Source organism: Bos taurus, chromosome 28 (assembly GCF_002263795.3).
Source record: "Bos taurus isolate L1 Dominette 01449 registration number 42190680 breed Hereford chromosome 28, ARS-UCD2.0, whole genome shotgun sequence".
In the NCBI taxonomy this organism is placed as follows: Eukaryota; Metazoa; Chordata; class Mammalia; order Artiodactyla; family Bovidae; genus Bos; species Bos taurus.
Window position 1 is genome coordinate 26,890,476 of NC_037355.1, and position 20,407 is coordinate 26,910,882.

At 54.9% G+C, this 20,407-nt stretch overlaps 1 protein-coding gene across 2 annotated transcripts in view; it reads left to right on the forward strand.

The window, feature by feature from the left end:
- ADAMTS14 (ADAM metallopeptidase with thrombospondin type 1 motif 14) overlaps nucleotides 1-20,407 on the forward strand; it is a 95,251-nt gene that overhangs the window by 63,160 nt on the left and 11,684 nt on the right. The window contains exons 5-16 of one of the 2 annotated variants that reach the window (XM_005226362.5): nucleotides 358-441; nucleotides 1,082-1,238; nucleotides 3,206-3,311; nucleotides 5,227-5,370; nucleotides 5,986-6,118; nucleotides 7,645-7,758; nucleotides 9,286-9,434; nucleotides 11,351-11,526; nucleotides 13,944-14,077; nucleotides 14,457-14,580; nucleotides 15,517-15,597; nucleotides 19,857-20,020. In XM_005226362.5, coding sequence (XP_005226419.1) covers nucleotides 358-441; nucleotides 1,082-1,238; nucleotides 3,206-3,311; nucleotides 5,227-5,370; nucleotides 5,986-6,118; nucleotides 7,645-7,758; nucleotides 9,286-9,434; nucleotides 11,351-11,526; nucleotides 13,944-14,077; nucleotides 14,457-14,580; nucleotides 15,517-15,597; nucleotides 19,857-20,020 — 1,566 coding nt within the window. The remainder of the gene's footprint in view (nucleotides 1-357; nucleotides 442-1,081; nucleotides 1,239-3,205; nucleotides 3,312-5,226; nucleotides 5,371-5,985; nucleotides 6,119-7,644; nucleotides 7,759-9,285; nucleotides 9,435-11,350; nucleotides 11,527-13,943; nucleotides 14,078-14,456; nucleotides 14,581-15,516; nucleotides 15,598-19,856; nucleotides 20,021-20,407) is intronic. The other variant, NM_001192247.3, reaches the window with a different exon arrangement.

The window sequence follows — 20,407 nt, forward strand, 5'->3', positions numbered from 1 at the left end:
GTGACCTGAGCTGATTGGCATATATGAAAGGCCTCTTCAGAGATATAAAAAGATGAGAGTCTGAGTTGCTGGGTTTGAGAACAGGTCACTTCCCACTTTGGCTTTATGGAGACAGCTCAGTGTTGGAATACAGCCAGCCAGGATTGGAATCCCAGCTCTGCAGCTCATTAGCTGTGTGTCCTTGGGCAGCTTCTCTTGCCTCCCTCTGCTTCAGTTTCTTCATCTGAGGATGGAAATGCCTGCTGGATAAGGCCATGATCAGGATGAAGTAGGATAACATGTCAGGTACCTGGTATTCAGTGGGTCTTTAATGAACACTGGCTTTTCCCAACACCATACACTCATCTCTTCTTGCAGGTGGATGAGATTTACCACGATGAGTCCCTGGGGGTCCACATAAACATCGCCCTTGTCCGCTTGATCATGGTTGGCTACCGACAGGTAAACCTCTTTGTCAGCAGGCAGGATTGGGAGGGAGATGGAGTGTGAGGCAAGAGCATCAGACAAGCTAGGGTGTTGGGAAGGGGAGGCAGTGTATAGGAAACATTTTATTTCCAGAATCAGAGCCCAGAGACCATGAGGTCTCAGTGGCAGAGGCATCTGGTGTTGATAAGTGGGACTTACAATTTCCCTCCAGTCAGATAAATGGACAGTCCTTGGTCCCTATACCTGGAGGTCCCACTCCTTGAATCGATGGGGAAAGTGGGGCTTAGAGAGATGACAGTGACCAAGATAAGTCCTGTGAGGGTTGGGCCCCAGGCTCTGTTGCTTGTTCTCCCCCATGTGGGAGTGAAAACAAGAGTTTTCCTCTAGAGGCTACTGTGAAAATTAAGTGACAATGAGTGTAGAGAGGAAAGGCTCAGAACAGCACCTGACTGTTGAGGGGTTAGAGATCATCAGTTCTCAGCAGATAGGGGTCCTGACACGGGGCTTGGCACAGGAACGTTCCTGAAGCAGGGCGGGCAGCCAAAATCAGTGACCCTGCACTGCTGCTATCACTTGGGCCTCGGTGTCCCCTGCTGATGGGAACCTGTTGTGGTCTGTGGGATCTGACCAACCACCCTGCTCTCTGGGCCCACAGTCACTGAGCCTGATCGAGCGTGGGAACCCCTCTCGCAGCCTGGAGCAGGTGTGTCGCTGGGCCCACTCTCAGCAGCGCCAGGACCCTGGCCACGCAGAGCACCATGATCACGTCGTCTTCCTCACTCGGCAGGACTTCGGACCCTCAGGTATGCAAGGTACTGTATTTGCCATGGCCAGGTGTGTGCAGCTGCAGGGCAGGGGCTGAGGCTCTTTGGGGCCACCCTAGGAGGATTGGAGAAATGTTTTTCAACAAAAAGATCCTTGGGACTTTGGAGCAGAACCTGGCTGGACAGGTGGGCAAGCTTTGCAGTGGTTTCTTAGGGACCAGGGAGAGTGAAGGGTCCTGCTCTGGTCCCTGCTGCTTTGGTTGAAGCTGCAGTTGGCTGGGCATCAGGCTCTGGCCCTGTGCTCACCGTCCTGGGACCTGGCTGCTCCAGGGTCTCAGTGACCTTCAAGGTGCTCCTGCCCACACTGAATCATTCCGTCTTCAGGAGCTGGCCATGGGGAACCTGCGACAGGGCCAGTGTGGACTTCTGGAAGGAAGGCCCTGCCCTGTCTGCTGATCCATGACTCTGAAGCCCAGTGAGCTGAGCTCACTCATCCCCAGAACTCTCCCGACTGTGGAGTGGAGGAAATAGTAGTATATTTGCCGTCCTCTGTTCCCAGGCTGCTAACAGGCCTGAGGGATGCATGCAGTGTCCGTGATAGAGGCTGGTTGAGTGCCCTGTGCAAACTCAGGAAGCTTGGATCACCCCCCCCTGCCCCTAGCTTTTCGTAAGGGGAAACCAAGGCCCAGAGTGGCAGCAAGGTTTGCCCAGGCCCCACTGCAGAGAGGAGACAGAGCGGAAACTCAGACTGGATCTCCAGGCACCAAGTTGAAGGCTTCTTAGTGTTTTCTGGCCTGGTGCTAGAAGAGGGTCAGCCTGTACCCATAAAATCTGCTTGTCTGAATCCCTGAAATCCCCAAGGCGAGCTTGTACACACACAGATTGACACACACATGTACAGACAAATGTGTACTCCTGCCCAGACACATGTGCACACAGACACCCACACATGTATGTGCTCACATGTGCTGTTGAGCACATCCGGACCTCTAGGACAGGCAGGACCCCAGAAACTTCTATACCCCCAGGACCATCTCAGGAAAGGGTTTTGGCAGTTCTGAAGACAGAGAATAGCTGTCTGGTCCTGGCTGGCCGAAAGCCCTGGGTAGGGAGCGTTCTCTGCCATCGCCCTCTCTTCAGAGGTCTTCCCCAGCCCAGGCTGCCTTCCCAGCCAATTACAGGCCCTGGGGAGGCAGGGACGCAGCCCCCTGGATCATAGGCCTCTCACACAAAGCCACTCAGCCAGTGCTGGCCTCACCATGGCTACTGTGTGCTGGCCCCCTGCACTGCCCGTGTCTCCTGAAGCCTACCCAGTTGTGTCTTCACTCTGCCCATGTCTTCCCCTCCACGTGTCCACCCCCACCTCCCCAGACTCTCTCACCTCTCCCCCAGCCCCAGCTCTAGGCCCCTCGTAAGTCATGCCCTGGTCCCCTCAACCCCTTCCATTAGACCCATTCCCTGGATGCCTCCCAGGCATCCCCACACATCCCTCTGCGCTCCTGGAACTCCAGCCCTCCAGGCCCACCCCTAAGTAACCTCCTGACCCTGGTCTGCCTGCGAAACTGTCTGCTCCTCACGGGTGTGGATGTGCTGTAGGATGGGAGTGCAGGCTGGCACCTGATTCCTCTATTCTCCCCATAGTGTCTAACACTGCCAGGGGTCACACTGCACAGATGTGTGGAGCTTGTCAGCTGACCAACTGGCTGGCTGGAAGGCTGCAGCTTGGAAGCTGGGTGTGTGCAGGCTTGGGCACGCTGCCTTGTTTAGAGGAGGGGCTGAAGGCACAGGGAGCCGCAGGCCAGGAGGGAAGGATGTGCGGGCAGCTTGGCCCAGGTGCCACACTGCAGCTGCATACATACAGGGCGGGATGTTGCAAGAATCCTTCTTCCTCCCGGGACCCTCTGGCACTGACCCGATCCAGACGTGCCTGTGGTAGCTGGCTTAGCACAGACCTCGTTGCGTCCTGCCTCATCTGCCTGTGACCTCTTTCTGCCCTCTCTCCCCGTCCCCGGCAGGGTACGCGCCTGTCACCGGCATGTGCCACCCCCTGAGGAGCTGTGCCCTCAACCACGAAGACGGCTTCTCCTCAGCCTTTGTGGTGGCCCATGAGACTGGCCACGTGTAAGTAGCCCTGAGGGGGTGGGCTGTGCCTTGAGCCCCAAGGAAGTCTGTGGGTATGGGAGGTTTTGTCCCAGTTCTGAGTCCCATCCCAGGCTCCTGGGAGATGCCAGAGGAGCTGCCCCAAGGGGGAGGGAGCCCCGGGGCCCAGAGAGCAATTCTGGGTCTGCCTTGGGCCCAGCCCCCAAATCCCAGGGCTGTGGGAGACCAGACGTGGCCCTGCCTTTGGCAGCTCAGTGACAGTGTCCCCTCAGAGGCAGCACTGTGCTCTCTGGGTGGCCTCTGTCCAGTCACCCCTCGAGGCCTTCCCTGCTGCTCGCATGTGGAGTGCTGGCCAGAGTCTGTCTTAAACAGGTGCATGTAGGTCCAGGACTCAGGCCAGGCTGGTGGCTGGCTTACGTGATCCTCGGACCTGGGTTTGATTTAGAGTGTATTCATTCATTCAGTCAACCAGTATTTCTTGAACACCTGTTGTGTGCCAGGCTCTCTTCTAGAAATAGGGCTTCCGTGGAGAATGGGACACAAAAGCATGCAAGACACTATGTACTGGGAGAAAACAAATAATCCACCATCCAGTGTTCAGCGGTGACACACACCTGTCACAGCCGCGCCTCCTGGCCTTGTCTGTCCCCAGGGCAGAGCTGAGGGACACGCTCCCAGCTTGCCTGTCCCCAGCCAAGGCGTAGAGTGAGGGCCATTTTTTGCAGCTGGAAGGACATGGGAAGGAGTGGGCCAGCTGTGAGAGCGAGCCTGCCACCCACGGTCAGCCATGCCCCTCTCCGCATCTGCCTGCCCCCACGGTTTCACCCCAGCCCTGCCCTTCGCTGAGCGGGTGGCACCTCCTCTCTGGGGCCTTTGTTTCCTCAGCTGCAACACAGAGGCTGACACTGGGGAAGTCTCCGAGGGCCCTTCCTGCCCTGGCGGCCAATACTTCCACATATTCTAGAGCCCGGAGTTTGTCTTCTGTATGTGGGGGGCACTCTTCACTCACAGAGCCGCTGCCTACAGAGAGACAAGGTCAAGCTTAGAGGCCCACGTGTCTGTCTAGTGGTCAAGGCCAGATGCAGACGTCTGGGAATGTGTAAGAATTTAGAACCTTTGGGCTTCGGTGTTACATACTAACTACAAAGGGCTTCCCAGATGGTGCTAGTGGTAAAGAACACGCCTGCCAATGCAGGAGACATAAGCAATGTGGGTTTGATCCCTGGGTCGGGAAGATCCCCTGGAGGAAGGCACAGCAACCCACTCCAGTATTCTTGCCTGGAGCATCCTATGGGCAGAAGAGCCTGGCGGGCTTCAGTCCATGGGGTCGTGAAGAATCAGACATGACTGATGCGACTTAGCATGCACACTAACTATAAAGAGCAAACTTTTACATTTAAACTACCATCATGGCAGGTGGGTACCACACACATAGCTCTGTAAGGCCAGGTCTAGAAGAAGCTAAGGAGGCTGGTACACAGGGAGGGCGCTGTAAGCCAAGTCATACTGAACAGAATGAAACTGGTCCTTGCGCACGAGGCCTCAGGTTTGGAGGGAAGACAGTGCATGGTGTGCAAGTTGTTAACCGTGGTGCAGGTGGCCCCTGCTGTGGGCAGACAGCCCCTGGGCGGGGGGGCCAGGAAGGGTGTCCTGGGGCCAGAGTGGGGCTTGAGCTGGTTTCAGACACCGTGAGGACGTTAGGGTTTGAGGAGGGGGCTGGAGGGCAGAATGGGCTCAGCCCGATTGAGGGGCAATGTAGGGCCTCAGCTTCCATCCAGTGGGGTGGCTCTCCCCACTGCACAGTGGGGAAACTGAGGCCAAAAGGCACAGTCTGAAGCCTGGTTAGGGCAGAGTCTCCAGCCCACCTGCTCGTCTTCCCAGGGGTGGGCTCCCCGGGTGTGACTCAGGACTGCCCTCTCTGTTCCCCAACCTCCAGGCTCGGCATGGAGCACGACGGTCAGGCGAACGGCTGTGCGGATGAGACCAGCCTGGGCAGTGTCATGGCGCCCCTGGTGCAGGCCGCCTTCCACCGCTTCCACTGGTCTCGCTGCAGCAAGCTGGAGCTCAGCCGCTACCTCCCGTAGGTCACCTCCACCCTCCGCCCTCTGCCTCCCCCATTATCTCCCCTCAGAGCACCATCCCACCCCGGACACATGCTCTAGTCCGGCTTTGCCGGTCAGTTCCTGGGCCTCCGGGAACGTGAAAACCCAGGATGAGTGTTGGATTCTGGAGCTCAAGGCCACGGATGGGTGCAGAGCGGATTTGGGTGGGGTAGGTGCCGGCAGAGATACTGTCACTAACCTCTGCAGCGATCAGCCAGGACCCAGCATACGTCCTGCATGGTGGGCTGATTTATCTTCCTCTCGGGGCAGTGGGCCCTCAAACTGTCTGGGAGCCAGCCCTTATTCAGGGCCATGGCGTGAACTCTGTGGGTGAAATGGGCCCTATAAGGAAGCCACGAGCTGCGTGCCTAAGGCTGGCCCTGGTAGCCTTGCCTTGGAGCCCAGACATGGTCATGAGTGGAAGCAGGGGCACCTGTGGGGTGGTCCATTTTCCCTGGAGAGCGCAGCAACCAGCACAGAGCAGCAGGCGGGTCCCTGCAGGCCTTCCTAGCTTGGTTCCCGCCCCCTCGTCTGGGAAGGGAGAGATGGGGCCTTTCTGCCCCGCCTGGCTCACTCCCTGCCTCTGCCGGCAGTTCCTACGACTGTCTCCTTGATGACCCCTTTGCGCCTGCCTGGCCCCAGCCCCCGGAGCTGCCTGGCATTGACTACTCAATGGATGAGCAGTGTCGCTTCGACTTTGGCACCGGGTACCACACCTGCTCGGCGGTGAGTTCCCATGGCCTCTGCCAGCTGGGATGCCAGGCCAGCCTCCTGGATCCCAGGCTGGTCATTCATGGAGCCACCATAGGGGACTACAGGATGACCAGGGTCTAGGCCCTACCACCTTCTGCTATGTCCCCACCGCACCCAGTCCCATGGAGGGGTGGGGAGACAGTGTGTGTAGGGGCTGGAAAACGCCTGGAAGGATGGGGACAGAGTAGAACACAGAGGGTGGGCACCGACGGGGTCCTGGCGGGCCAGGCTGGTCACTGGGGGTTTATCTGCCAGGTGGCCTGTGTGTCAGATCAGGTACTAGCTCTGGGCTGGTAGAGAAACAGTTTCTACCCTCTGCTGTCTGGATGTTTGGCAGTATGTTTGGCGCAGACTTCCCACCCTGGTGAAGTTCTCCTGTGTCCCACGTAATCTCTCTCCAGGGGGTCAGTTGCATGCTCCCTCCATCCTCTGCCCTGTGCCTGAGATGATAGATACAAGAGAGCAGAACCCTGTCCTCCCCTGCAGGACAAGGCAGGGAGAGCCTGGAGCCTGGCAATCAGCTGAGCCCCCCAGGGGAAAATCAAACAGCCACTGAGCAGGGCCCAGGCAGAGGCTCAGAGAAGGGGACATCCCAGGACAAGGGGGATGTCCCAAGGGGTCAGGCCTTGGTGCCTAGAGTCCGTCATACCTCCCACATCCAGGAACGTAGCCGCCGCCTCATCTCTGCAGGACCTGAAGGCCCTGTGTGTGGCAATCTTGTGCCTGGCCCAGGCAACACTGGAACACCTGGTCTCCGCTTTGAGGATGGAGAAGCAGCTGGGAAATGGGATTTCAATGCCCTGAGGCTGTGTGTGTGTAGGACATGAGTTTGGCTGGCAGGGGATGATAGAGAAAAGGAGATTGAGGCTTTCCTAGACAATGTGAAATATAAGGTTACCAGTCTTATATGAGGAAACGGCAACCCCCTCCAGTATTCCTGCCTGGGAAATCCCGTGGACAAAGGAGTCCGGCAGGCTATATAGTCCATGGGATTGCAAGAATTGGACATGACTTAGCGACTAAACCACCACCCCAACCTTATATAAGAGGGAGATGGGAGTCCTGACCTTTTCTGGGTGCTGCAGGGTCTGGGCTAGACTGGCAGCTCCCTCCAAGCCCCCGACAGGCACAGAGCTTAGGGGGCATCAGCAGACCCAGCCTCATCACAGCCTCAAACCCTGGTCCCTGCTCAGCGACAGAGTGGCCTCTTGCAAGACAAGAATGGAGGCCTTGGAGGGGAGAGCAGAGGCGTGTGAGCTGTGGCTGGCACCTTCTTCTCGGTGGGGTTGCTGGAGGCCACTGGCACTTGGGGTGGAGTTGAGCTGGTGGACGTGTGGGGCTCTGGTTGGATGGGCCCCTCCTGCCTCCCTGGCAGTGTTTGGCCCAGCGCCCACCCACACCCTGCCCCCTCTCTGTCACTGTCGGCTCCCCTGGACAACTTGCCAGAGCTGGAGGACCAGTCCAACCCAGTCAGTGACCCTGTCCCCCTTGCCGCACAGTTCAGGACCTTCGAGGCCTGCAGGCAGCTGTGGTGCAGCCACCCCGACAACCCGTACTTCTGCAAGACCAAGAAGGGGCCCCCGCTGGACGGGACTGAGTGCGCGCCAGGCAAGGTAGCTGTGGGCTGGGGCTGCAGGCTGAGCGCCTTCCTGGGTGCCGGCCCCCAGGGGGACCTGCCCTCCGCCCAGTGTGGATGTGAGTGCATGGTGGCCAGGGCAGGGTGGGAGTGTGGGACAAGAGTGAGCCTTGCGTGCAGGCAGATGGGTGTGGAGTCCTCACATGAGCTCTCACACTCCCCCTCTCCTCCCCGGGACCACAGTCTTTGGCTTCTACAGAGAGCAGGTTTGGCCTTGTCTCATATGCGTCAGCAGGCACATTTACTCCCATTTTACAGATGAGGAGACTGAGGCCGAGGCTGGTTAGGGAACTTGTGGAGGTCAAACAGAGGGTGATTAGCGGGGGGCGGGGGGGGGCTTGTTCAGGGGCCCCCGGGTCTGAGAGTCTTGAGCTGAGTTCTGAAACCCCACCTCTGCTCTATCGCTGGCCTTGCCTCTCCCCGCAGCTCTCTGTGGTGACCTTGGGCCAGCTCTGTGTCATCCTCTGACCAAGCACGTCCCTCTCCTCGGCTTCTTGTGAAGTTAGGAGTCCTGTCAAAGCAAATGAGGGCGCTGGGAAGAAGCAGGGTGCTCCCCCCACCAGCCTGTCGTCTGCCCTTCACCCTCGGCCCTCAGCATACTCACATCTGTAAATGGTCTGTCCCTTCACAGATGGGTGGAGCTTCTTTTAAAAATCTCTATCCCTACAGAGTCTGACTCAGTCCGGGGGTTGAAGCTGAGACATCCGGAGTTTTAAAAGTTCCCCTAGTGACTCTGAGGCTGAGAAACACTGAGTTCTCTCTTGCAAATGGCCTGGACAGCTTTACTGTATTTCTTACCTATGGCCCTACAGGAGGAGGGAAGGGAGTTAACCTGGGCTGAGCTCTCCTTTGTGCCTGGTCTTGTGCTGAGGCCTTTGTGCGTGTGGTTGCCTTCAGTTCTGAGAACAGTCCCATTTACCAGGCAAGTACACTGAGGTTCAGAGAGGTGAAGCTCTTCCAAAGCCACACACAGCTAGTAATGGCCAAGCCAGGATTCAAACCTGGGCTTCTTGGACTTGAGGCATACACCCTCCACTGTGTGGCTGGACCTCCCGGGTAGCTGGCTTCCCTCCTATGAACATACCTGCTTGGAGTCCCAGATGGTGATTTTGAGGTCCAGAGCCAAGATCAACTGTAGATTGTGTGGGAAGATTATGTCTTCTCTCCCTTATCAGCTCTTTGTGCCTCTGGGGGTGGTAAATCAAATAATTGCAGCTCCTGTCATTGTTGTTATATCACCTGCTGTTATTGAAGGGCTGTATGTGAGTGCTCACAACAACCCTGTGGGCGAGTGCTCTTATCCCCATTGTCCAGCTGAGGAGTGGGCTCTGAAAGGGATATTCTTTGCTGAGGGTCATTCAGCTCACAGTAGGCACTGGATTCTGTGTGACCCCGAGGCTGGTGCTCTTAGCATTCCTTTCTCTGGGCTCACCCACGGTACCCAGTTGGTCACTTTCTATGGCAGTGGCTCCAGGATGACCTCACACTCTCTGCTCCATCCCAGTGGTGCTTCAAAGGTCACTGCATCTGGAAGTCGCCGGAGCAGACTTATGGCCAGGACGGAGGCTGGAGCTCCTGGACCAAGTTCGGGTCATGTTCACGGTCCTGTGGGGGCGGGGTTCGATCCCGTAGCCGGAGCTGTGACAATCCCCCGTGAGTGCACTTGGCTGAGGTGGGGAGGGCAGGGGCCTGAGGGGCTTGGAGGGGGAGACACTGGGGGGCAGGGCCCAAGAAAGAAGGTCCCCTGCATGTGGCTACATATTCCAGTGGATGAGGACCCAAATTGTTGCGGGCACCAAATCACTTCCACCTCGGTCAGACATCTCCCATTGGGTCTGACATCTGAGGACAGGTCTGAGCTGGTGATTCTCAATATCTCATGTGCAGAGAGTCTGGGTGGGCCCAAGGCTTGGTCAGTTCAACAAGCCCTTCTGTGACCCTGATCCTGCACCTAAACTTTGAAAAAACACTGTTCACTAGCCATATTTTCGGAGAATAAATTCCCCAAGTCTGTTTCCTACTACATGAAGCAAAACTTCTTCAGTTTTTCTTATCTCTTTCTAATGTCAAATCCTCTCCTTGCTTCCCCGCCCCCCATTTTTCAGCATTCTTGGGGAGCGATCTATTTCTCCCTTTTATCCTCTCCATGGGTTCCCCTCCAGTGGTTTTTGTACCTCTGAGCACCAGCTCTTTATGGCCTCCATCTCCCGAGCTGATGCAGCCTGCTTAGAACAGCTTCATGGGAGCTGGGGGCTGGCCCAGTCTGGCCCTGTGGGTCTGCTGGTCCCAGGAACCAGGGATGCAGAACCTCTGTGCGGCAGGGCCAGCCTAGCCCTCACAGCAATGAGGGATGTGATGGGGACCTCAGAATGGCAGGGTCCTAGGATCACAGAGGCTCAGTGGTGGTCATCTTCTCTCCAGCATCTCCAGGAGTAGTCCTTCCTACTCTGCTGCGTGTATACCTCCAGGGATGGGACTCTCAGTGCCTCCTTTTCCCATGTCAGATGGTCATACTGACCCTTTACAAGTAGGAGCCAAAGAGAACAGCCTTGTAACTTCAGCCTGTTGGGGGTATGAAAGCTGGGTTAGAGAAAAGGCCAGCGGTGCCCACTCTGGATAAACCACCTCCTGGTCATGACACATAGTTATTCCCTTGATTGAAGCTCCTGTTTATTGAACTGCTCTGAAATAACTAGTTTTATTTTATGAGGCTTAAATGAAATATTATGTGTACTCTCCCCAGCACAGTTTAAGCGCTAATGAAGGACGGCCTCTGTTCTAATTACTCCGGGGTACGGACTGCTTTCTCTGCGCCAGGTGGGGTGCTCAGCACTCCTGTGCATAAGCCCATATAACCCTCCCAGCACCTCTGTACAGAGTTCCAGGAGCCCCATTCACTTGAATACTTTGTACCTGTAATCTAACCGAATCCTTTTTAATTTAATGGGGACGAGAGTACAGATTGCTTAAGGATACCTTTTTAAAATTTATTCTTCACAGACACACCAGGAGGTAGATAAAATAAGAGGTGTTATGGTCCCTCCTTGAAAGGGGAAATTAAGGCATAACAGGACTTGGGCGTAGATTCAGCTAGATCTTTTGACTCCAAACCCAAGTCTCTTTTACCTCTCCTTAGTTTATGGTGATATTAAATGGAAGTGGATGCAAATGAGAGCAGCGGAGTCCTGTGTTGGGGGCCTACTGTGCGTCAGGCCTGTGTAGCGGGTGAAAGAATACACAAAGATGAGTCAGACTGATTTCTCTTCCAGCCCAGCTGGAGCGGTTAGTCTTTCCCTCTTGTCTTCCTCCTCTCCACCCCGTCTCTTGCCCCGTTTCTTTCATTCTGTCTTCTTCCGATCACAGAAACACTCAAATAGGTGGCATATGCCTGAAGGGACCAAAAGACTCTGAGCTCAGCAGCCCTCACAGTGGGGTTCCCCCCTAACTTCCAAGTTAGTGGGGCCCCGTTTTATGCTCCTCTAAAGGGCTGAGCCACCCAGGTGGCTGTGGGAAAGCCTGCCACCCGTCCAGCCTTTCCAGCCAGCACAGTCTCTTTATGCCTGTCCCAGCCCAGCTTACGGAGGCCGCATGTGCTCAGGGCCCATGTTCCAGTACCAGATCTGCAACAGCGAGGAGTGTCCGGGGCCCTACGAGGACTTCCGGGCCCAGCAGTGTGCCAAGCGCAGCTCCTACTACATCCACCAGAACGCCAAGCACAGCTGGATCCCCTATGAGCCGGACGATGGTGAGTGGGGCTCTGTTCCCTCCACCTCCCGCCCCATGGCCTTGGGCCTCTGCTGGGTCCTTATCTTCCCAGACAGGGCCTTCCTTGCCTGGCCCACCAGTGAAGGTGGAGGGACAGTGGCGGCACCCAGAGGGGCATTGCAGTTGGCAGGTTTGCCCTATGCCTTTGTGCAGACCTTTGCACTGTATACATTGGGGGCCCACCATCGTCACGAAAATCATCCTGGATTTGAATTCTTATGCTGTGTCCTGGCTGATGCGAGGGCAATGTCTTGAGCAGGGGTCACTTGGCCCAGAAGTACCATTGAGGCCGGCGGCGGTGCTGGTGGCGGGGCGGGTGCTTTCAAACATGTCCTGCCGTGGGCGGAAAGGCCCAGGTGCAGGCATTCCTCGCTTTGCATCACCAGAGTCCAGAGAAGCTCAGTGCTATTACCGACCATGTTTTTAGGTTTGTACTGATTGTACTACTGTTTCAGGCGTTAATGAAAATGATTGGAAAGTCAGGTCAATGGGACCTGTGGGATCCTCCCACTGAGCCCCTCCAAACTGCCCCTGGACACAGGCCGTGGGACTCATGCAGAGGGTCAGAATTTTGGGGCTAAGCCAGTGCCTGTCTATATTGGAGCTTTTTCAGTGATGTCTCTTGTAGTGGCAGAGGATGAGATGGTTAGATAGCATCGCTGACTCAACGGGCATGAATTTGAGCAAACTGAGAAAGAGTGAAGGACAGGGAAGCCTGGTGTGCTGCAGTCCATGGAATCTCAAGGAATCGGACATGACTTAGTGATTGAACAACAATAACTCTTGGCAGCAGAGAGAAGCCAGTGAAGGGCTGGGACTCACGCCAGCTTAGTGTCTTCAGGCTGGAAGGATCTTCAGCTGTTCTCTGAATCTCCCTTGCTTGGCCAGCCTTTCCATGGTCCTTCCACAACCTGATGCTCACCCCCTACTACCCAGCCCTCAGCCTCAGGCAGTGCTGATCAGAATGGCCTTTGCTCTCCCTAACCCAGGGCTTCCCTCTCATAGCCCTGGTTTCAAATCACCATTGCAAGACCCTCCGTTCTTCAGCTCTCATTTAGAATGAGAGTCTTCAAGTTGGAAGGGACCTCAGAGGGCCTGTGTGTTGCCCGCCAGAGCACAGACCCCTCCGGGACATGCTTGCAGGGAGTGTCTCTTCCCTCCTTAGACTCCCCCTAGTCTGGGGAGCTCACCACCTCCATGCCACTGTTGGCTGGCTTTCAGGGCTGCCTGGAAACCCACTTGCTTGAGGTATACTGGTCAGGGTCTTGCCTTTCTGTGGGAGGGTGAAACTCCCTACCCCTCGGCCCCTGGCCCAGGTCCCACTGGAAGTATGGCTGCTCCTGTGTGTGAGATCCAAAATGATACTGGATGTTGGGACTCTAGACTCAAGTCCTGAGTGCTGGGACATGATGTCACTGGGCAACAGGGACCTTAGGGTTGAGGAGCCAGGAGCCAGATGGTTCCTGACAAATTTTGCTTTGGAAGCTTTGCAGATCCATCCAGAACCCACACAGGCAACCCACACGGGGTGGAGAAGGGCTGCAAGGTCAATGGGACAGTTGGACTTTGGGTTTTCCCAGGACTTTTACACAAATTCCAGGAAGTTAGCTAAACTCCAGTCTCCCCTTTTCTAAGAAACACAGCAAATGTTTATATGTTCTCCGGAACCTACTTTTATAGGACATTAATAGCCTAGACAGAGAACATTTGATTGTTAAAACTAGAAAGGACCTCTGGAAAGGATCTCCTTCCTTCCGTCACTGCTGCTCCATTTTGTAAGCCCAAACCCAACCACTGTTCACAGACATATTGAGGTTCACTGTCATATGTGTGACTGGTGATGTGTATGTAGAGATCAAAGCAGACTCTGGCCCAAACCAGACAGCCTGGGTTAGAATCCTGGCTCTGCCACTTCCTGGGTGGCTGAGTGGCCGTGAGCAAATTCCTTAACCTCTTTGGTCCTTGGTTTCCTCCTCTGTAATGCTAGAACCTACTTCCTGGGGAGTATTGAGAGGTTTAAATTAGCTAATTCACAAAAAGCATTTAAAGTTGTACATCAAGAATGTATAAAGGTTTGGCACATAGTTAGCTTTCATTAAGTGTTGGCTAATTGTTGTTATTGTTTTATCACTTGCTGTTTCTTAACAGCGTGATGTGGCATTTTACTGATGGGGGTAATAAATAAGGAACTGAGGTTCAGAGAGGTCAGATAAGTTACCCAAAGTTACATGGCTCCTAAGTGCCATAGCAGGGATCTTATGCCCAGCTCCCACCTGGTTCTCCCTGCATTGCCAGCTGGCCCCTGGGACTTCCTGTTCCGGCCACGTGCTAGTGTCGGGCTAGGCCAGCCCACTTTCTGCGAGCTCAGCCGGCTCAGTGTGTTCCGTTTCCCCACAGATGCCCAGAAGTGTGAACTGATCTGCCAGTCAGAGGACACAGGGGACGTGGTCTTCATGAACCAGGTGGTCCATGATGGGACTCGCTGCAGCTACCGGGACCTGTACAGTGTCTGTGCCCGCGGCGAGTGTGTGGTAGGTGGCCCCCTCTGGACCACCCGCCCCCTGCCTGCCCCAGGAGACTGGAGGGCTACAGCGCCTCCCCCTCCTTCTGTTCCCTGGGAAGACAGGCATCACCTCACCTTCCCTACCCATGACACCTCTTGTCCTCAGCATAACTCTGGGATGCTGGAAAGGGGTCACTGCCCAGCCACATTCAAGGAGAGAGGCGTGGCTAGGTTTCAGAGCTTGACTGTGTCACATAGCATGTTTGTGGCAGAGTCCCGTCCAGGAATGCCTCTCAGTCTACGGTCCTTTCATGTCTGGGGACTGGAGAGGGGGCCAGGGGCTGCCGACTGCATGTGGCAATGCGGGTGTGGAAGCCTCCTTTTGCTGACCCCATCTCTGACTTTAGCCCGTCGGCTGTGACAAGGAAGTGGGGTCCATGAAGGCAGATGACAAGTGTGGGGTCTGTGGCGGCGACAACTCCCACTGCAGGACTGTGAAGGGGACACTGGGCAAGGCCTCCAAGCAGGCAGGTGAGCAGGTGGGGTTGGCGGATGACCAGGAGCAGTGGGGTTCTGGTCCAGCCAGGGCCCTAGAGAATGAGCCATCCCTAGTTGAGCCCTTTCCTGCTGAGCCAGGCCACAGTTCAGGCAGGGAGAGGGGGCCCTGGAGCCTCTGCCCTGACTGTGGTCCCTCACCATCCACGTGTGCTGTGCCTGCGCTTGGGCTCAGGAGCTCAGAAGCATTTCCTGCTCAGCACTGTGGGTCATAGGAACTAAGCTTGGCCTGGGCCTGTTGCTGGGAGTGAGGGTGAGATAGGTCTAAAGATGAGGCCCAGGCTGGACTAGCAATTTTCCTTTTCATCCTCATCTTTTACCTTGTTTTTTCGTTTGTTGTTTTTTTAACTGAAGTGCTTCCTGCTTTGAACTCCTGGTTAAGTTCTTGACTTGTCTCCATACCTCTATTGAAAAGGGCCAGATATTAGTCCTTTACACTTTAGTTTGAATTAGATTCATTTCCCCTTTGGAGTATTTCAGCTTTGCCTTGTCTCTCCTTGTTGGGGGAAAGTTGACGGTTCTGAGAAAGGTTAGTTTTCAGGCGTTGGATTGGGAGGATCATGGGGACCCCCTAATGCTGGATCTTCATGGCTTGTTTCATCTAAATCCCTACAGTGTCTTTAAGTATGAGAAGAAAGGGGAGAGGGGAACCTCAGGAGAGAAGAGGAGGGTCAAGACAGTGGGAAATAGTAGCAAGTGACACACGCACTGAATCCATAGTTTTTATAGAGCATTTTAAGCTATGTAACTGTGAACTTCTCAACACTTTGTAAAGAAGGGCCCGTTCCTATTTACAGATAAGGAGACTGAGCTTCTCGGGTGCCTGTGAGGAGCAGGGGTGATGGGAGATGCTGGGTGTGGTGCTCCCAGCTCAGGATGCTCATGATTTTTCTGGAACCTCTTCTGTGGCAGGAGCTCTCAAGCTGGTGCAGATCCCAGCAGGTGCCAGGCACATCCAGATTGAGGAGCTGGAGAAGGTCCCCCACCATATTGGTGAGTACGGGGTGCTAGGTGATGGGCAGCCAGCCCCTGGGACCTGCCCGCAGGTGTGGGGGAGCTGGGAGAACGGAAGAGAAGATTCTAATGTAGGGGACATTTCTTGAATTTGAATAATGTGAGAGAATGCTTTTTTGTTGATTGATTTTTCATTTGTGTTGAATTGGAAAAAGGCTCCATGCTTCAGATTTCAGAAGGTATGAAAGGGGATCCAGGGGACATTCCTCCCACCCTCTACCCCAGGAGCACTTTCCTTCCCCAGGGGCAACCACTGTTCATTTCTTGTGCACATAGGTACCTTTTAAAGGTAACCCATTTCCATAGAATGTATTAGTTAACGTTTGCTGTATAATACATCATCCCCGAACTTAGCAGCTTCATGTAGCAAGTGTTTATTAGCATCAGTTCTGTGGATCCCCGATTTGGGCTGGGTTCAGCTGGGTGCTTCTTCTAACTCATCCTCCTGGAAACTCACTCACCCAAGTGCAGTCAGCTGGTGGGTCTGTAGGGACCTGGTTGGTACTGGCTGTCAGCTGGGGGGACAGGGTCATGTCCCCAGCTGGCTAGCCTGGGATTATGCACGTGGGATCTGTTGCATGGTCCTCAGGAGTGGCAAGAGCAGGCAAACCCCGATGTGCAAGCCCATTTCAGGTCTCTGCTTGCGTCCTGCTTTCTCATGTCCGAGTGGTCTAAACAAGCCATGGCCAAACCCAGACTCAAGAGGTAGAAGGAGAGTATCTCCTAATGGGAGATGTGGTACATCACAGTGCAAAGGGGTGAACCAAAGGAATAGGAGGAATTTGTGGCTGTTTTTGCAGTCTACCAGAGGGACCCTTCAATTATTCTTATTATTATGATGCTTAAACACAGAATCTCTAAGCTGGATGCCTACCCTTTATACATGCAGCAGTTATACAGCTTAAAACCAAGACATCAAAAATGACAGCCCCCCAAATCAATCAGTAGAATTAAAATTAAGCCCATAAGTGTAAGAAGGGGAGATTTTTGTGTGTTTCTTTGCTTCATTCTGGTTTTGCTGAAACTACAATTGGCATCAAAAAAATGAGCATGTGCAGAATAGGCAAATCCATAGAGACAGGGAGTAGGTTGATGGTTGTCAGGGGCTGGAGAGGGGAATGGTGAGTGACTACAAATGGGTCTCAGATTTCTTTCAGGGGTGATGAAATGTTCTGGAATTAGATAGTGGTGGTGATTACACAGTCACAGAATCGCACCCTTTAAAAGGCAGAGTTGTATTCAATGTGAATTTTATCTCGATTGAAAGCACATTAGTATGGTTTGGAGCAGGCTCCTGGTGAGCAGGGGGCAGAAGGCTGCTGCCCACACGCTGGGCAGTGCTGGGTTCCCCACACTTGCCTATGTTCAGACTCCTTACAGAGGGTGCGTGGTTGTGATGGCCCTGGGCCATGGCCTGTCCAGAACCCCCTCTTACCTACCACAGCCACCAAGTCGCACTGCTTGTTACCAGCTCATCATGAACACAAACACAAAATGTAACATCTCTGGGAAAGTTCATATATTACAAAAATGCCAACAGTCGTGTTTTTAGGTTATTATTAAAATAATAGAAAACATTTAAAAGGTCTCCTGGGGAACTTGCACTCTCTGTGCATTTACATTAGCCCAGCTGTACAAATTCCTCACCTGGTCTGGAAGGCACCTGAGTGGAGTTGAAGTAGGCAGAAGGGGAAACTGAGGCCCTAAGTGGGTTATGGGCGATTTGTGCACCCTCATTCACCTGCAGGATGAGCCAGTCTGGACCCTGGTGCCCGATCTCCCAGCCGCGTGCCCTGCCAGCCACACCTCTGGCTGTGAGATGGGAGGGCTTTGGCTAGGCCATCTCCCTGCACACCTGCCTGTCTGGCTCTGGGGAATTGTGCCAGCACAGGGGCTGGGGAGGGACAGGGGCAGGGAGAGAAGGTCATTTGCCCTTGAAAGAAGGTGGTTACAAATACTTCTCTTACTGCAGCCCTACGGATGATTCCATACTGTCAGCAGCCCCTTGGGCTGCCTGTCCAGCTCCTTCCATCCATCCCTACCCTGTGCAGATGTCTAGCCTTCCCAGGGAGCTAGCTCGATGGGCTTGTAGGTAGCAGACGGGCTTCTGTGGAGGTTGGGGTAGAGGCTTGTGGGATGAGTCCCTGAGGGTTAGAGCTCTCCAGGAGCTTGTGTGGGAAGGAAGCAGAGCTGAGACCTGTCGTTGGCACAGATTGTGTGACTATTATGTGTGTGAGATCCACAGCAACCCTGGCAAAAGTGTGCAGAATATACATGTGTGAGTGTGTGTGCATGTGCCCGTGTGTGCACATGTGTGCTGACAGGGTGTGTGCTCTCTGGAGAAGCCTGGGACAGGTGGCCGCCTTGGCAGTGAAGGCCAAGGCCCTGTCCAAACACGTCTGGCACTCCTGGAATTTAGGGGCATGGACTCTGAAAGGAAGTGAAGGGAGAGAAGCTGTGCTTGTAGCACCCACTGTGTGTGGGGCCGGAAGCTGGCACTCTTCATTTGCTGGAGCCTCATGACAACCTTCTTTTTACCCCATTTTGCAGTTGAGGAAACTGAGGCCCTGAGAGGTTAAGAGAGTTGCTGGAAATATGGAGCAGGTCAGTCGTAGGGCCTGGGCTCAGAGCTGGTAGGACTTGGATGGTGGAGAGTCCAGCCCACCACCCCCTGGAAGGTGGGGTGTACAGCCAGGGACTGGGGGATAGCAGTAGCCGTGAGCTATGGGGACAGACAAGGGCCCTGCCTAAGGCGATGCTTGGCGCTAGCCCGGAGGGTCTGGCCATTCTGGAGCTGGGCCAGATGAGGTTGTTGGGGGTAGGGGCATCTCTCCTCCCGCTCACTAAAGAGGCTGGCCCTCCTGAGAGCTGGACCAGCGGCCTCTGCATGTCCAGGACACACCCCTGCCCATCTCGGAGCCTCTGATTCCCCATCTGGATTAATAACAGCACCAACCTCAGAATGCATGTGAGGATTGCACTTTGGCAGTGAGCAGAGTGACCAGCCTGTGGTTGGTGCCCTGTATCCCTGGCTCTTATGTTATAATTACCCCAGGTGGGGACACCCCAGGGCTCCAGAGCCTTTGTCCTCCCCACCTGGCTGGGGGCTCGGGTCCCAGGGTGCAGCTCTTCTCCGACCCCTGGTGCTTCCAGGGTGAATAAAGCTGTGAATCGGGGCCTTTGCTGGGGTGTCTGCAGCCTACACACCTCCTGCCCGCCAGCCAGCTCCAATTGTAGGCTGTGAGTTACTCACTGGCTGGGACTGTAAGGGGTAGACGTTTACAGATTTTTTTTTATCCACCCACTCTGTGCTCAGCCCTGTTCTGGGCCAGGGACACCGAGGTAGAGGAGATATCCTGACAGGCTGTGGGAGAGACAGGATGTCTGTAATTGCAACTATAACTCAGACGCCGCTTTGATGCCAGTAGTAGTGCCTACCATTTATTATGTGCCAACTGCATGCCATGCACACAGCCTCGTTCTTTACATATATGAACTTTAATTGTCCCAAGAGCCTCTTGGCAGGGTAGGTGAGCATGGGATACTGTGATTATCCTCAAAGGGCATTCAAAATTTATACATGGTGAAACTGAGGCAGCACAAGGACTCTGAGTAATTTTCCCAGATCAGTCTAACTCCAGAGCCTATACTCTTAGCCTTTATGCTCTGCTATAGAGGTTGTTTGGAGAAGGAAATGGCAACCCACTCCAGTATTCTTGCCTAGAGAATCCCGTGGTCAGAGGAGCCTGGTGGGCTGCTGTTCATAGGGTTGCACAGAGTCGGACACGACTGAACTGACTTAGCATGCATGCATGCATTGGAGAAGGAAATGGCAACCCACTCCAGTGTTCTTGCCTCGAGAATCCCAGGGACAGAGGAGCCTGGTGGGCTGCCGTCTATGGGGTTGCACAGAGTCAGACATGACTGAAGTGACTTAGTGGCGGCAGCAGCATAGAGGTTGTTACTGTGCTGAGCCTTAAATGTGGGTGGAGATCTGTCAGGCAGGAAGAAGGGGAGACCAGGTGAGAGGAATGGTGTGCACCAGAGTCCAGAGGCAGGGGTGCTGCCAGGGGGCAGTGGCACGACCCATCTGACTGGGGAAAGGCTCAGGTGGGGACAGAGAGACAGGTAGGCAAGAGCCCCGAGGGACCCGTGGGGACGGCCTTGAAGCCCCGAGGTGTGGCTCATGCTCCTGTGGAGGGGAATAGAAATCTGTGTGACCCTCTCCCCATGGCCAGCGGTGAAGAACCAGGTCACAGGCAGCTTCATCCTCAACCCCAAGGGCAAGGAAGCCACGAGCCGGACCTTCACCGCAATGGGCCTGGAGTGGGAGTACGTGGTGGAGGATGCCAAGGAGAGCCTCAAAACCAGTGGCCCCCTGCCCGAAGCCGTCACTGTCCTGGTGAGCCCTCGCCCGCATGGTGGCCCCTGCCCACTCACCTTGCTGCCCCAGCCCAGTCCCCTAACCCCCTGTCTCTGCTGCTGAGCCAACACTTCTGTTCCTGTTCAGGTGTCTTTGGGAGCCTGGACAAGGCCAAGATGCCCTTCGTACTTCCAGGCTTGTAGGATGGGAAGTGAGAAGGGAAAAAGAAACTGTTGTCTCACTGTCCAGTCAGAGACACCCCTTCAGGGAGCCTGTCCTCCATAATGCAAGCTCAGAGATAGGGCCCAGGAGGAGCTGGAGGACCTGGGTTGGTTCCCCCTGTTATTCTGCCATCTTCTGGTGTCCACTTGCATTGTGACTTTGCCAGCAAGTGCGTCAAATGGCCTGTGGCTCATGGGTGCTGTC